The 16,662-nt window shown below is 42.4% G+C and overlaps 1 protein-coding gene across 4 annotated transcripts in view; it reads right to left on the bottom strand.

Annotated features, from left to right (window-relative positions):
- CLSTN1 (calsyntenin 1) overlaps window positions 1–16,662 on the bottom strand; it is a 29,772-nt gene that overhangs the window by 9,107 nt on the left and 4,003 nt on the right. For 2 of the 4 annotated variants that reach the window (XM_071449275.1, XM_071449277.1), the window contains exons 2-10: window positions 11,447–11,569; window positions 7,665–7,694; window positions 6,113–6,308; window positions 4,367–4,575; window positions 3,998–4,147; window positions 3,715–3,900; window positions 2,381–2,629; window positions 1,396–1,517; window positions 490–652 (exon numbers count right to left, since the gene is read on the bottom strand). In XM_071449275.1, coding sequence (XP_071305376.1) covers window positions 490–652; window positions 1,396–1,517; window positions 2,381–2,629; window positions 3,715–3,900; window positions 3,998–4,147; window positions 4,367–4,575; window positions 6,113–6,308; window positions 7,665–7,694; window positions 11,447–11,569 — 1,428 coding nt within the window. The remainder of the gene's footprint in view (window positions 1–489; window positions 653–1,395; window positions 1,518–2,380; window positions 2,630–3,714; window positions 3,901–3,997; window positions 4,148–4,366; window positions 4,576–6,112; window positions 6,309–7,664; window positions 7,695–11,446; window positions 11,570–16,662) is intronic. The other 2 variants (XM_071449276.1, XM_071449278.1) reach the window with 1 other exon arrangement.

Below are 16,662 nucleotides of genomic sequence, written 5' to 3'. Positions count from 1 at the left end.
AAGCAGATGTCTATTTTTATAAGCAGAAATGGTAAAATACCCAAGAGACAGCACTGCTGTGTTGCTCTGCAGAGCTGTCTGCTGGACAGGCTTCCATTGATGAGAAGACTTTTCCTACAAGATGCTTTTCAACCTACTTGAAATGAAGTGTTCTGCTTGGTAATCTGAAGTATATGAGGCATTGTTACAACTACTATAAAAACAAACTAACAGTATTCCCCACGGCCACCACAAAAATCCTGTTGATGGAACACAGGCTGGTGAGCAGCCTTGTATTTCACACACCTGTGGCCAACGAGAAAACAAACAAACACTCATGGAAAAAATTACTCAGAGGAAATATGTGATACCAGCTTGGAGCAAAACCCATCTGCAAGAGGCAAACCACGTTACACTTCATGCACTAAGACCTGCTGTGTACGTCTAGATAACCACAGAGATTTCATCAGAAAAAGTTAATTAGAAGTATTAACAATTGTCAGTATTTACCTTGCCAGCACGCTCCAACCACCAGCTGTGTTTCTATCTTGGAAGGGTGGAGTGGGTAATCCTCAGTGACTGGGAAAGGATCATAGGAAACCCCATCCACGTACAGAGACACCGCGGGAAATTCGACATTGATCACGTAGTGGTGCCACTCTTTGTCACACACCTGAACAGGGAGTTTTAAAAATTCTGTCATTTTTTTTCCCATTGCAGTTCAGTAACTGATCTGGTGCCATGTTTTACATAAACATACATGCAGATGTACCAACGACCTACAACACAAGCCTGTACAGACACAGTTGATCTTCCACACACACGGCACACATCTGAAAAGCAAACTGACTGCAAAACATTAATAAAAAGTTTCTTTATTCTGTTGCCAATACAGGAAGCTGCATATACTTCCTTTCCTTTAATTTTTATATTAAATAACAGCCTATTCCAATCTAAAAATATATTTTTACATGCATGCACATCCTGAAATACTGTTATAAGACAACCTTGCTTGACAAAGGACAGGTATTTGCTGAGAGGAACTGTTAACAAGACAGGACTATTTATCACAGATCCAGGGGGCTGAGAAAACGTCACATGCTCAGAAGTACTTGAATGCTATAATCAACCTGGAAGAAACACCTCCTGCTTTCTCATGCACCCCACCTTAGAGTGCATCGAGTGAAGACAACTGCTGTCACAGCTGTAAGACTGACACTGCACTTTCTACTTTATATTCAAGATGAAAAGCTGGAGCTGAGCCTGCCACTCAACCACAAGTGAAACAAGCACTGCTTGTTCTGTAGGACAGGAGTTTGGAGAGGCAGGAAGCATTTATTACCAAGGACACTGCCAGGGGTGGTAGTGGCTGCTGGCTTTCACTCTGGCACGGTACCCACGAGCTGCCAGGCTCACCTGATTGAGCTTCCAGTGGAACTCAGCAGGTTGGTAGGACTTTCCCTGGGAGGGATCCTGGCGGAACAGGAACACCAGGCGGCAGTTGTGCACGTACAGGGCGTAGTGGTGCCGGTTCATATCTGCAGGCAGTCCAGGTAACAGCGTTAGTTCCTGCTCTCAACCTCACCCACAAAATGCACCTGCTCTGCAATCTCACACTTCAATACCAAAGCCACTGGTAGGCAGCAATCAGTGCAGAAGTAAATCAGGCAGGGTAAGAGGAATGTGAAACATCTGCAGCAGCAGTGAGGGCAAACACTCTTGAAGAGCCCATGAGGCTGCAGAACAGACAGAGAAGTCTCTCTATCCAAACCCACCTAAAGCAAGGCACAGCACTGAAGAGCCAGAGATAAACCTGTCAGCAGGAGAAAAAGAGCTCTACTTGCAAACAGAAGAGCTTTCTTTGATACAAATGGCAATTATGAAAACAGGGTTATCACATTTCCTTCCTATTAATGGCATTTTCCAAACTATTGTTTCTGTGTCATAAGCAGAGAGTGAAATTATGCCCAGAGTAAAAAAAAAAAAACACTTAATCTCTGGAGAAAGAGAAATTATATCCTGCTAAGGAAAATAAAGATATAGCAGTAAATGCTGTCACTAGACCTGATATGTGTGTCTTAATGTTTTTAGGCAGCATCAAGAACAAGGCTATCTTTGGAGATGCAAACTCCAGGCTGCAGTGCCAGAATAAGTCATCTACCACAGTAAAAGAAGTGCATGATGTAAACTGAAATAGAATTAGAAAAACAAGTCTGCCCAATCTGAAGCTACATAATCTAAGGCTGAGCCTAAACATAAGCACAACAGTGATTTTTAAAGTCAACTTCATATAAATTCCAAGAAAACCTTAAGGTAGAGAAAACACTGTCACATGCGCTGCCAGAGCACATAAAAACCTGACCAACCCCAAAGACTGTTCATAATTGAAGTACTGACAAACCTGTCTTGTCTGAATTGCACAGAATTGTCTCTTTCTCCTTGGTTCCGGGCCCGTGCCTCATCCACACTGAAATCATGAAGGGCTCTTGCAGATTGACTGTGACAACACCATCTGGAATCCTCACAGCCTGTGTGCCATTGAACTCGAAGACCTGGTCGCTGTCATGGCCGTTATCCGTGGGCAGCCCCACAGTCCAGTTAGCAGCACTGCTGGGAGGGGGCAGCAGCTCAGCTGTGCCAGAAGCAGCACCTACAACACAAATGCTCAAATCAGAACAGAAATTTCAAAGACCACCACCGGTTTCCAATTCAACTGTTTATCTCAGCACTAACTTCCCAGCACCAACTGTCAGGATTATGCACTGCCATCACCCAATTCTCCTTTTAAATAGTGTGGCACTAATTACAGGCATCTAATACCATGGTAATTTCCACAAATTTCACTTCTGGGTGGACAACTAATCTCATAATACGCAAATTCAACCTCCACAGCTATAGAATCTTACTTTGCCTCCATCTCAGGAAGCCTTTCATTAATGCCACTTGGCCCTGAGCCTCACGAGCACGATGCCTTTCTCTGGACACTGTACTGAGCTGTGAGACCAGAAGTGATCCAGCTGAAGAGAGTGCCCAACACCCCCTCCCAGCCCACAGCACAGTCAGCAGCAGTACCTGTAACGTCACACTGACCTCAGTCAGGAGCAGCTCAGGAACTGCCTGGGTCTCTGGGGTTACATGCTACTCAGACTTTCAATTACCTTCAACTGCAGCCGAAGGCATAAATCATGAGTGATAATTTATCCTGTAATCTCAATTCTTCCATATGGCTACAAAGGACTCCACTGACTTTTTTAAGACCTTTAAATGCAGCATAAGTGGATGCCAAGGGCATTTATTGCTAGGGTAAGCACGGTACAAATTTAACTGATCAAATTTAAATGGTTTTTTCTTGGTTTTCTCTAGTTTTTCATAATGTATTTCTCAGATTGCAGCCATTATATCTATCATGCTGAGCAAAGTAGAGGCTTTAACAGCTATACCCTTCCACACAAATTCTTCCAGCTCTTCAATATGAATCTCATGCAAGGGACATTATTAGTCTATGTAAGACAGCAGAGAGGCAGAAGAAAGAGATTCTTTACCACATTTGAGAATTATTGTAGAAGTCACCTTCGGGCAATTTCATGCCTTTTGCTGCCAGTGAGGAAATGAGTTGAAGGAAACTATGTGCAAATGAAGACCAGATCTACTCATTGATTTCTGGTCAAACACAAAATTCAAAGTAAAACTAGTAAGCAAGAGAGACCACTTTTATTTGAACAAAAGCCTTCTTACCACAAAGCCTGTGGATGGATTTCTCAGAGTAGGTGTCTCTATCACAGCCTTTACCAATATGGTTGGTTTCTAGTTCCACCGTTGCTTCGACTGAGGTTATTGGCTCATCACATGTCTCCAAATGCATCCCAGGGAACAGAGCCAAAGAACCAGTGCCAGGCTCGTATTCTATTCTTTTGCTCCAACCTGAATATTATTCAAAGGAACAATATTAAAGATCTCTTGTGTTTAACTGAAGGCACCAGCAAATGCTAAAAGCAGAGAGGAAAGACAGCAAACTAACCTTGCCAGCCAGGCTTGCACGTAGGCTTAACGCTAATTTTAACCAACACATCTTCAGCAGCTCTCTTCTTCCCACAGTCATAGGCTGTTACTGTCAGTTTATACTGGTGTTCTTTACCATAGCTCAACTTTTCTGTGTTTTTTATATAACCTGACACAGAAAAAAGGCAATTATCAGACATCAAGACAATTCTTCAGGGTCTGCACACAACGCATCCAGGTACCACCTATGTACTTCATACAGACTTGAATAAACTCATCTGCAAGTGCATTACCCTGCACCGTTTGACTTTTCAGGGCCAGGCTCCAGGCCCAGGTGCCCCCGCTGTGTGGGTGCCCAGTGCCAGCCCGGCCCAGCTCTGTGTCTCACCGTCCTTGTCGATGGCAAAGGGCACGTCCGGGGTCACGATCTCGTAGCTGCAGATCTGGCTGAACTGGGGGGAGCAATCTGCATCCACGGCCTCCACCTTGAGCACGTTGTCGTACCTCTTGCCCTCGATGACCGTGGCCTTGTAGGACTTCTCCTTGAACACCGGGGCGTACTCGTTCACGTCGTTCACCTGGATGTGAACTGTGGCCCTGCAATGACACACACAGGGCTCCAGGGCCTGCACACCCTGCTCCTCCAGCACTGCACACAGCAGCTCCCTCTGGTTCACCTGGATGGGAACTGTGGCCCTGCAGTGACACACACAGGGCCTGCACACCCTGCTCCTCCAGCACTGCACACAGCAGCTCCCTCTGTTACACCTGGATGGGAACTGTGGCTCTGCAGTGACACAGACAGGGCCTGCACACCCTGCCCCTGTTGCAAGAATTACACAGCTAGGTCAAACCAAGGAATAAGAAAGGAAAACCTGTGTTGAAGGTCTGTTTCCTGGGTACTTTAAACAAGCAAAAATCTGCATTTTACATTTGCCTTTTTTTCTTCCAGTCCGCTTACTTCCATGAATGTGAAGGTTTGGGTTTTGATTAATAGGAATATTTGCACCTGGTTCTGAATGACTGTTACTTTTCTCCTGTTCAAAGAAATGCTTTTTGGGTATTACAGATTCTGCCAAATCAGCTTCTTTTTCACATGAAGCCATCCTTCAGCATTCCAGCTCTCAGAAACAAGCAACCACTGACTAATAAACCCAGCAATCTCAACTACCCTAACTAAGAAGGCAGTGGCTGTTTCTCCAATGTATTGCCATATAATTCAGTGGAGTTCTAGGTTTTGTTTACTATCACTGGTCATTTGCAAATAAAACTCAAACCCTTGTATAGTTATAGAATAGCAAGGTTTTGTTTGTCATGAAGATGACCTCTGCTACTCTATTCCTCATCTTATTTATGCCTCTCTCTCTGCTTCACACAACTGCTCATCTCCCACATGCTCTGCAGATGTCTACACCAGAGTGTCAAACAGTTATTCTCAAGTGGGTTTTCTAGAGACTCTTTTATATTGTGGTTTTTCCTTAGATAAAGATAAGCTAAAGACTGCTTTGTTCCCATTCTTTAATGTAGGCAGAGATGAGCCCCATGCTATTGATCTTGGGTTCTCTGGTGGGGCTGTCTGGAAATGATGGAAACATGAATGCTTTGCCATTTTGTTAAGCTTAATAGACTGACTTCTTGAACCAGTTTTTTGGATTTAGAAACTGAATCCCAAAATAATGTCCAGGCCGGTTACCCCACTGCAAACTCTACCAACTCAAGACAGACTGTAAGTCTATCAGCAGTTTATCAGTAAGTGTATCAGCAGTTTATCAGTTTATCAGTAAGTGTATCAGCAGTTTCCCTGCTTCTATCCCCACCTGGTTTTCTAATGTAGACCCGGAGATACCAAGGGATTAAGCAGTATCACCTAAGATACAAAAGAAGGGCGGTTCAAGCAGTTCATGTCCATTTTGCTGCTCTTTTTATCATGATTATTGCCCTGCTTGAGCAGGGAGGTTGGACCAGATGAGCCAGTGTGGTCCCTTCCAAGCTGACCCTTTCTGTGGTTCCAGGAGAAGCCTTCCAGGATGAACACTTGGTTCACATTTACTCTCAATACACAGACCATAAATCACCACAAGCAGGAGAGCCCTCGGAGCCAAACTCCCCCTCAGCCCACCCCAGACTGACTTACTTGTGGGATTTTTTTGCATTTGCTCCATCTGGTCCCTTGCCACAGTCGTAGGCCTGGATGGTGAAGGTGTAGTCCTTCTGCAGCTCACAGTCCAGCTTCTCCTTAGAGCGTATGATTCCCTCACCAGTGGATTTATCCACCACCACTGCTTCAAAGGGAACATTCTGTCCGTGGATTTTAAATCCACAAATCTCACCTAAGAGTTAAAGTAAAGATAGGTTAGAACTGGTCAACATGATGATACATTTTTAAAATAAATGACCAAATATTTTGCAGCCAGGGGTTTGTGAGGGTCTGTGGACAAAGCAAGAGCACTGTGCTTTAAAATGGGTGAATTCTGGGAACTTTAGTAAAAAGAAGCAAAGGTCTGCCTTCCAAGCAACTTGTTTACTTTGCATCCATTCATGCAGGAGTACAAAAGAGAAAAAGAGAAATGTAGACAGGCATTTCACAGGAGTACTTGAGACAGCTCTAGGGCAAGAGTAGATCTCATGTGAGCATCCAGCCAAGGCCACTGGTAACACCTTCTATGCCAAGCTACTGGCAATAGCTGGGCAGTGGCTTACTTTGACCAGAGCAAGAGGTTAAAATGCACAGTTACAAGTCAAGGGGTGAAAAGGCTTCGAGTACAGGTTCAGCACCATAATTACAGAAATTCTGTCAACAGATCAAAGGACAAAGTCTTCCTGTGCAATGTACCTGGCTAAAATCAGGGAATCAAAATAAACTACTGAATGAGAAAGGTAGAAATACCAACTTCTCAGGCATCCATTTCAACAGCTATCTACTAACACAGGCCAAATGGTAGTCAAAGAAGCTCTCAGCAAATGGTTTAGAAGGCTTTCCTTCTGGTCAAACTCTTCACCCTACAAACTTGGAAGAGAAGTCCCCAGCACATAATTTTTAAACACATCACAGCTGGGTGAGCCCAGCACACAACAAAAGCCACTCAATAAATGTTTGACCACCTACACTGTGTTTTTGCCTCTGCAACTGGTTACATTTTGCTGGGGATTTTCTTACACCAACAAACCCCACTGTTTTGCTGTTATAGTTGCAGTGGTTTCTTAGTACCAACAACACACTCCTAATAAAAACATGTCTAGAGGTATTCAAAAAAATGGGGGTGATTCATGTTTTAAACCACTGAAGTCAGTCCTGAAGGGGGTGTACTGCAGGAAGGTGCTGGAATGCTTCAGCACTTCAACATCACTTCACAAAGCATGAGGAAAACTGCAGCTGTCCCAAAGAAGTGATCTACAAGGGAAAATATCAGAAAATGCTAATTTTCCCCAAACAACTTCTTCAATGTCCACACAATGTACAATAACCCCAAATGGTTCAAATGGATGTCTGATTTACAGATATTTCTAACCAAGGGTTTGGTTACATAACACTTTTTATCAATATATTTTAAAATAGAAAAAAACTGGGAGAATAAATGGGACAAAAGAGCATGACAGGATCTTCTGTTTCAGTGCTGATTCCCCATTTCATAACCAAAGTTAGTAGGTTAATATTCATAAAAGGGATAGAAAGAACCCTTTATCACCTTCTTTGGTGACTGTCACCTCAAAACTCTCTAAAGGGAAAAAAGACAAACCCATGTCAGTAACAGGAAAGGTTGAATGGGAGCAAATAAGGAAAAGGCAAAGATGCACACATTACACAGAAAAGCTTTGGAAAAACTGTATTTTAAAATTCCAGTGGTGATTTGCTGTAACTGTTACAATTTTAGAGTTTTAGTTATGGTAAATATGATTTAATCTTTTAACTCCAGGTTTTCATTTGGAGAATTTTGAAATATTTCATATGATCAAGGCTTTGTTTTCTCCTTTTCTTTTTTTAATAATCCCAACTGCTAAATGAGATATTTTCAAAACTGCATGTTGATGAATAACTGCCCATAAAGTAGAATTCATCTGAATTTATTTACATTATTCTGTATAAAGTATTGCCATAATTAGTGACTAAAATATATACACATTAAAATGCAATCCTGATGAACACAAGGTTTCATTTAAGGAATGTGGAGAGGGAGCTATATGCTTTCCTAGCAGCATAGCATCAAACTTGACACAAAAATGGATCAAACACTATTGCAGCAAAATTTCCTCTTAGGTTTGCTACCAACTGTGCAAGTGAGCCAGGGATGGGACAAGAGCAAATCTGTTTGCTTATGGTGTCTTCTCCTCTACAGGACATTTCTTTTCTAAAAATGCCCCTCCCAGCCTTGCCCACAGCAGCAGAGCTCCCTTCCCAAGCAAACTGGGGCTGGTGGCAGCAGCACTGTCCCAGCCCAACATGGGAAGCTGCCTCCAGGGACCCCACGGGCTTGATGGATTTGGGGGATTTTTTAAAAAGAATCCATAGAGATTCTGCAAGATCCTTTTCAAAGCTCTCCACATAGTCATGCTTTAAATTAAAAATTCCTAACCCCCACAAAATAGTACTTGCATCCCAGAATAGCCAGGGGGAAATCAAGGACTGTGGCTGAGAAGTGGCTTTCCCCAGGGTGGGGGAGAGGGACTGCAGCCCTGTTAGAGGCACATCAAAAAGCCAAGGGAAACACTTCAAACATCTGGCCAGGAGACCCTGCACTGCACATCTGGCTGTGAGAAGGCACCCAGAGACAGCAGTGGCTGTTTCAAATGTAACAGAAATTCAGTTCCTTTATGCACAGCAAAGGGGAAATCCCTGCTTGAGAGCTTCAGCCATCAGACTGGTTTTAGGCACAAACAATAAACATACAATAAAAAATGTAACTGGCCTTTATTTTATTTTTATTTTATTTTTTTCAGCAAAACCACTTAGGATCTAATTCCAACACGATTAAATTTGTAATGTAGAAAAGAGTCACTGAGGAACAAGAATGGTCACTGTCTTCCCAAGCAGATCTGGAACAGTGATGGTGCAGAAGACTGATTCCATCCTGCCCCTGTGTGCCAGGCAGCTTGACAAGGCAAGCTGGCATGACTACATTCACCCTGTTTCCAAAAGTGGATAAATATTTCACATTTAAAACCATACAAATAACCCAAGAAATAAAAATCTACATAATCCCACTTATTTCCCCCTGAATTTTAGGGTCCTACCCACAGCACAGAGTGAGCAAAGCAATAAATGTTACTTTTACTTGTCCCACAGTTCATGTACTACAAAGCACCTAAATGAACTCGTTTTGAGATGTTTCGACACGCTCAAAATTGAAATAAAGCAAAAAAGCTCTACTTAAAGTATTTTAAATCTGCAGACAGTTCAGAAGTTTCACAGCTCAGCTAGAGGGCACAATTAATTAAAATATCCAGCCTTTTGAAGCATGAATAAATTTGATTTATAAGCAGGAGCACAGCAGCAAGGGCTGAAGCAGGCAGTTAATCCTGAGCAGGGCTTTGTTTGCTGTGGAAGCTCATCAGGCCCCGTGGGCTGCTCCCACTGAACCCCAGATGTGCTGGGCACCAGCAGGGTCAGTGCCAGGACAGCTGTGAGCACAGCTGGAACAGCAGCACTCACCCAACCCAGGGCTCCTCAAGGACAGGCTCCATTTCATGGCCCACAAACACTTCCACAGAGCCCTTCAACATTTCTACAATTCAAACCCAATTCTCATACCAGGAATTTCTTTACAACCTTCATGTGCCATACTCTAAACTTAATTTCTTTAAATCCACTGCTCTGTTCCTGCTGTTTAGGAAATGTCCATTTTTGAAAGGCAAAATATATTGTTTATACAAATATATTCTGTTTCTATGATTTCCCGTTGACAAAAATGTTCATTTAATGAAAGCAGGTTTAAACAATTTAGATCAACCCAATGGGAAAAGTCTCATTTAAGAAATGCTTTGACATTGGATTTTCCTCTGCAAACACAACAAAATATTTGAAGATACTCTGACAGTACTTTCTTGAAACCATTCCTATCCAAGAGGTATAAAACTGCCATTTTCAGAATCTGTTCAATGCTGCTGAACTACCAGCACCTACATTTAAAGCATTTAAGAACTGCAAGAGGTGATTCACGTTCTCCTCATCCCTGAGAACACAAGTCAGGCTTCCCATTCCTCTTCTTAATTAACAGATTTTGTGGATCCCACCACAATGTTCTTGGTTTGGCAATGGAAGGTTTTGCCCACAGACAGCAGGTTTATTTTCCAGTTAAGACAGTAGAAGAGCCTCTGCCATATGTACCCAATGCATGAGGAAGTTTGAATTTCAGAGGTTTAGCATTATCTCTCAACTTCTGAATAACAAATTTACCATTATCTTCAACTTCATTGGAGATAATTACAGCCTTATGATAATGAACAAAACTGTTCCTTTAAGCAGTACCTCAGGAAAATTGTGACCAAACTGCCATAAAACTGCAGCATCCAATGAAATCAGCTGCTGAACCTTTCAATGGCTCTTAATTTAATCACTCCATCTCTTCCTCCATGAAGCCAGGCTAAGCAATGCTCCCAAAAATGGCTCATGTCACATCCTTTAGGTACTTCTCTAGGATTCTTAACTCTCAAATTTTGCTTAACCAAATAAGCTCCTCCAAATATCCAATTTAAGCTTGTGTTATCCACTACAAGTAATTTAAATACCTGCAGATGCCCAATGATATTCTTCAGACATATCTTTCTAATGCTGTCAAATTCAAAAAAGGACTTTCCTTAATACTGCATCCAATTAATGAATACAGTATGCCTAAACAAAAGTTTTCAGAAAAAAAATCTACTGCAGAAGTTGATAAGAAAATTGTCAGTCCTATGTTCAAAGTGAAGAATCAACCCACACTTGGCAAATATCTTGTGTATCATTCTCTATATTCTTTACTGGAGGAAAAAAGCCTTTTCTTCAGCCAGAGGAAGTCATTCAGTTTTCAAAATACCCTAGACTGTTAAGCAAACTTATCACAGACATGCAATCCTAATTCTACTAATTAGTACTTTCACTTTATTAAGACACAAATAAAAATCGCTAAGGAAACCAAAAACCAAAACTCTCTTCAGAATGGTAAGAAAATCATTGTTTCAGAACTCCCACGCTGAATGCTGTGAAATGTGGAATCTGGAGGACTGAGGAAAAGGATAGACACTATGAAAACAAAAATAAACCACCAGAAAAATTACCATGTACACATGAAATTGAAAGAAGCAAAGCACTTTCTGGTTTGGATACTTGGATACAGCTGCAAACCTGAAATAAAATACTGCTCCATGCACACACATGGATTTCCCAGGATCTAAAAGCTTTGAAATGTTGTGCTGCTGTTAGGGAAAACACCAACACAGAGCATTTAGGAAAGCATTTGCACACCTTCAAAGAGAAAGGCAGGGAATTCTTTACCTGCAAAGCGCAGAGGTGCATCTTTGTCCAGGGCTATCAGAGGGGGGTCCAAGAGCACCGTGTTGTCATTTTCTGTAACTATGCCATGATAGGTTGTTTCAATCCATGGCTTATGCTTGTTAACTGAAGGGAAAACAAAGGACAAAGTCAAAGCATTGGAAACTGATATTGATGAGATCTTTGAAAAATGTTTTATAGTACTAATTTCTGTATTTTCCTCTTTTGCAATTCTGAATTGAGGTTTTAATAAACTAAAAAATTCGAGACGAAATGCTGGCTAAGTAGGTTCAGAAAATTTGAGTGTCCCTGTAGGCTTTCCAAAAGTAACTCAGAAAATTTAAATTAGTTTCTAACTATGCTGGGATTTCAGATGCCCCTGAAGTGCAATTCAAAAACCTGCAGACAGTGATGGGGAGCTGCTGCCGTCAGTGCCAAGTGTGACACCAGCAAAATCTCAGTGAGCACCACACCAGGGAGCACAAAACACCAGGGCTGGTTCACACTGTGCTCCCCCCACCATGCAAAACCTGGGATACAGCTGGTGCAATATTCTTCAGAACATGAAGACTTGTTCTCAGGTCAGCTTTTTCTCCTGTATAGGGGGTTACACCATCATTAAGAAAATAGGTGGAAAAGAGGTGAAATTTCATTTCTTTAGTAGTTGTTTCAAGATACTGGGAAACCACTAAGAAATCTCACAAGAGAGAATCAATCCTTCACCTCTGCACAGAAGAGCCTCAAACTGATCACCTGAGCCTGTCTCAGGATGACTGGTCTTCCTCTGCTGCAAAGAAATGCAGCCTCTTTCCCTGGCAGCCTCAAAAAGAGCTTTTTCTACTACATCACTAAAGATGCAAGATCAAATCATGTTATCTACTAGGCTGTCATCTACTGTGTGACAATCCAGCAGGAGAGTCCCTTAATTATTAAACATTTAGCTTTATTTTATAAAATAAAGCTCAGGTGGTGGAGTGTGACTGCCTGAGTTGCTCCTGGATGGTTACATTTCCTTAATAGCACAATTGTCCCACATGCAATTCTGGAAAATTTCATGTACCCAGCTGCTTAGAGCCTACTGAAAAACATCTTAAAGGGCCTGAAAACTGCTCCTTACCAGACAAAACCAAGTAATCTTCAGCAAATGATGCCTATAAGAAATGCTTTGCTAGAGGTTACAACAAACCCACCACAGAGCATTCCATAGGCAACATCACCCAGGTTCTGGCCTGCAGGAGATCAAGAACTTAAAACTTCTGAAATGCATGCCTGTGCAATTACAGCAAAATATAGACTACAGCTTGAACACCAGCACACAGCTGAGTCCTGCTATTTCACCTCTAAAGAATTATATAAGCAGATTGTCACAAGGCAGGCAGAGGGGGAAAGCTAACCCAGACTCTTGAACCCTGTCTCTTCAACCAACCAAAATGGGTTCATGTCTTGTGCCATATGCCTACCTAGGGGAATTAACAAACAGTGACAAAAGGACACTTCAATAAATGATTAAACCCAGAGAACTCATACAGGAAACCATAAAACTCCCAATATGCTTCCATCTGCAATCTTTTACCAGTTAGTAGCAACACAGACAGGACACATCATCTTCATCTGTAACAATGCAGCAAGAAAGATCTCCCAAGGAACTGTTCTAATGCAAACTGTGTTTAATTACTCCATGTGGCTTTACTTAATATGGCAACACTCTCTAGATTGCCTCAGTGGGCTCCCACAGGCACACTTCAGCATGCAGCACAGCACAGGGCAGGACATGGCAGGCACACTGCTCTATTTACCCGGAGCAGCTCGGGGCTGCAGCAGCCTCCCAGAACACACCTGCCCCTCTCAGGGGCACTACCACAGACTCCTCCCTGCCAGGGAAGGTGCCAGCAGCTGTCCAGGCCTGAGGCTCCCGTGGAACACTCACCCACAACTCAAACTTGGTCTCAAGGAAACCACCTCACCCACACAGCTTTGGCTTCAGGAGCACAAGGAGGTCACAGCTGGGTATTTTTATGTCGGTACATCCAGGACTGTTACACCCCAACTGAAAATCTGAGTCCTTTCATCTGTTCATCTTCATTCTTGCAAGGATATGGTATAAAATACCAGAACAGATCTCTGCCAGAAAAAAGCCTCCATCTCCATTCTAATGCTTCTGAATGTGGATTACAAAAATACTTAGGTTTTTTTTAATGTTCTGAGAAATCTTCTCCTAATTTAGCAACCTCCTAAATCCCACTACTGCTGGGTAGGGAGTTCTATAAAACCTTGAAGTACTGTAACCACATATGAACAGAATTTTGAGTATGCTGAGCATCTGCAGAGTCTAGTGAACCTTCAAACAACAGGCCCAGTTGAAAGCAAAGTCATGTCTTTTTATTGTGCTGCAGACAATAAAATCATAAAGCTTAAACCCCTTTGTGTTTTGGAAGGCTAAAGCATCACCAGATTTTAAAACATAAAGCTTAAATCCCTTTGTGTGTATGAAGGCTAAACATCACTGGATTTTAAAACACCAAACTTACTGCTGAATACCCAGGAAAGGCCTGTTATCCATATTTGTGATCTACTGACTCCAGCATAACCACACACTGGAAGGAATTCTCAAGCTAGCATTTGAAATATGAAGCACAGCTTACATCACTGCTTCCCTTAATCAAACTGAACCAAGTATTACCCTGATCTCAGCTGCTTAAATAGCATTAAAAGCTGGACTGTGAAGGGGTAGTTTAATTGTCACGGAACTCTCGCAATCTACAGAGGCTGTTCAAAGACAGACTGGTAATTTCAAACCAGAACAGCAGCCTCTCCCAAGCCTGACACTAACGAAGTGCCCTGAGCTGTTAATCTCCTGCCATTTAACTGGGATAAACTACACCGGTTTCCTTGAAATACAATATTCACACTATTTGTAAGTGCCTCAGCTGGAATCTGCTGTAAATCCCAACGAGCATTTCATCCAGCCAAGTGGGGGGAGCCGTGCTGGCACAGACTGGCAGACTTTGCCTGGCTTTTGGTGGGCACAAAGGAACGCCAAGGGCAGCTCAGCAGAGGCATTTCCCAGGTGTCACCCGAGCAGAGCCCTCCCTGCTGCCCAGCCTGACAGAGCACGGCCTCCTCCCAGCCCTGCTCTCCACAGGTAACTGCTGCTGCTGCTGCAGGGGAGGAACTGCCCGTGTGCCTCCAACACCAGCTCTGGAAACACCATCTGCTCCCTGTCTCCTGCAGCAGAACAGAGCAGCCTGACCGTGCTGCAGCCAAGGGAATGCTCCTCAAAGCAAGGATGCTTCCTTCCCAAGAGCCATGGCTCAGGATGCTGAACACAGTCCAGGAGATAACCAGCAGCAACCTTTTCCTGCTGCCTAAAAGAATTCATGAATGTAAATGAACAGGTAGGCAGGGCAGCTGGGTTTAGGGCTGGTATGGAAACTTCAGTCACAAGCTACTAAGACAATCAGATTAATTCAGCTCTGTAATTTTAAAGCAAATACTAAAATTAAATGTACTTATCAAAGTCCTTTCTGCTTTCTTCTTACAAGTGGTCGGAAGTTTATTTGACTCAAATGGGATCTGGCACCTACATGACCAAAGATTTAAACACACCTCACCCAGAAAGGTCTGTAGTTGGAACCCTTTTTCTTCTCAATAACTACTTCTAATATACAGTGCTGTCTAGCCATGTTGCATAATTGTTAGAACTGAATCAAGATGATTCACATCAAAAAAAAATTCTTAAGAATTAACTGGTTAAACATATGAAACTCAGTAACAAGTACTAAAATTTGAAAGCTATTTTGTTCACTCTAGTGACAGAAACAACAAAGTCCTCATTCTGAAAATGTACCTTTGAGACCTCATGAAAAATGCATAGAAAAATTCACAAAAAGAGAACTATAGTCCCTGTTAATACAGATGAACTAGTAAAGAGTGCTTTACTTGTCCTGAAGGTCTGACAAAAACCGATTACTGTGTATCTTTTCTTAATTGTCTTACTCTGGATGCAAGAGATCACAAGGAAGCCTTTCAGTGAGACAATAAAAACTCCAACATGTCTTACCTTGAACAGTTGTAATTTAGTACTGTTCTGATGAAATTTCAAGCTGTATCATTAAAAGAACAAATCTGTGTAGTACCTAACCACAGAAAAATACAGTCCAGCCAAGGAGGGAAGAGCTACACAATAAAATATGCCTTCTCCACCCTGAAAGCAAAGCTGAATAAGAGCAGGCGTAGCCTGGCCTGATTACAATGTGTGTTCTGTCCTGCCACTCACAGCTCCTGCCTCCAGCCTCCAAGAGAAAAGACCCAGGATTAACTTTGGGTAGAAGCAATCTGAAATAAACCAGTGGTAATGAAAAGATGTATTGTGTTTGTTTATTTAACTGGGTCTTCTCAAACCTAGAACTTTATCAAAAGTCATTGTCCTACAACCAGGTCCAAACAATGGGATAAAAGTGAACACAAGATCTGCTCGAATCCTGACTCCCCTGATAGGGTGGAACTTCCCCACAGTGTGAGGCTCCAAGACAAACTATCATTCATTCCCACTGCTGGGAACTGAGGCAGCAGCAAAGCACGAGGGATGAAGCCAGGAGATCACCTGGAATACCCAGGAGGTGCCCCAGGACAGGGATTGAGAGCATGGATATCCACCATGGCCCTCTGTGGTCCTGGCTGAAGGAAAACCCAGAGGCTGAAATTCATCCCAGTTTCAGGTCTCTGTCTTGGACTCTGCCACAGTTAAGGAGCACTCCTAACTCCTAACCAGCCATACACTGGAGCCCAAGATAACATTTATAATCTATCAGTTGCCCACACTATCTGCCTGTACAATTAACACTACCTCTTCAAATACCACATTCAAACCAATAGCTGTAGGGATTCAACAGGGTTTTATTAAATTGGATTTTGCCTAGAGAAAAGTCACTTTTTTATCACCATTTACAGAAAGTTTCCTGTTCTCCACTGAACCAGTCGCCTCTATCTGATTTTATTTGTACAAAGATACATGGAAGTTTTGCTATAAGGCTGATGAAACTAAGAGACATGCAAATGACTGATTAGAAGCTATTTGCAATTTTTACTATCCACAACTGCAACAGAAGAAACATTCAGAGCACCAAAGACCTCAGACAGACAATATACTGACCAAATTTGAATTTGGATAAAAGCCTGTCAGAGAAAACAAAGATTCCACCACAAAACAGTTTAAATAG

Source organism: Agelaius tricolor, unplaced genomic scaffold, assembly GCF_023055355.1.
Source record: "Agelaius tricolor isolate 1412-34295 unplaced genomic scaffold, bAgeTri1.0.p SCAF_28, whole genome shotgun sequence".
Lineage (NCBI taxonomy): Eukaryota > Metazoa > Chordata > Aves > Passeriformes > Icteridae > Agelaius > Agelaius tricolor.
This window is presented reverse-complemented; position numbering and strand designations above follow the sequence as displayed.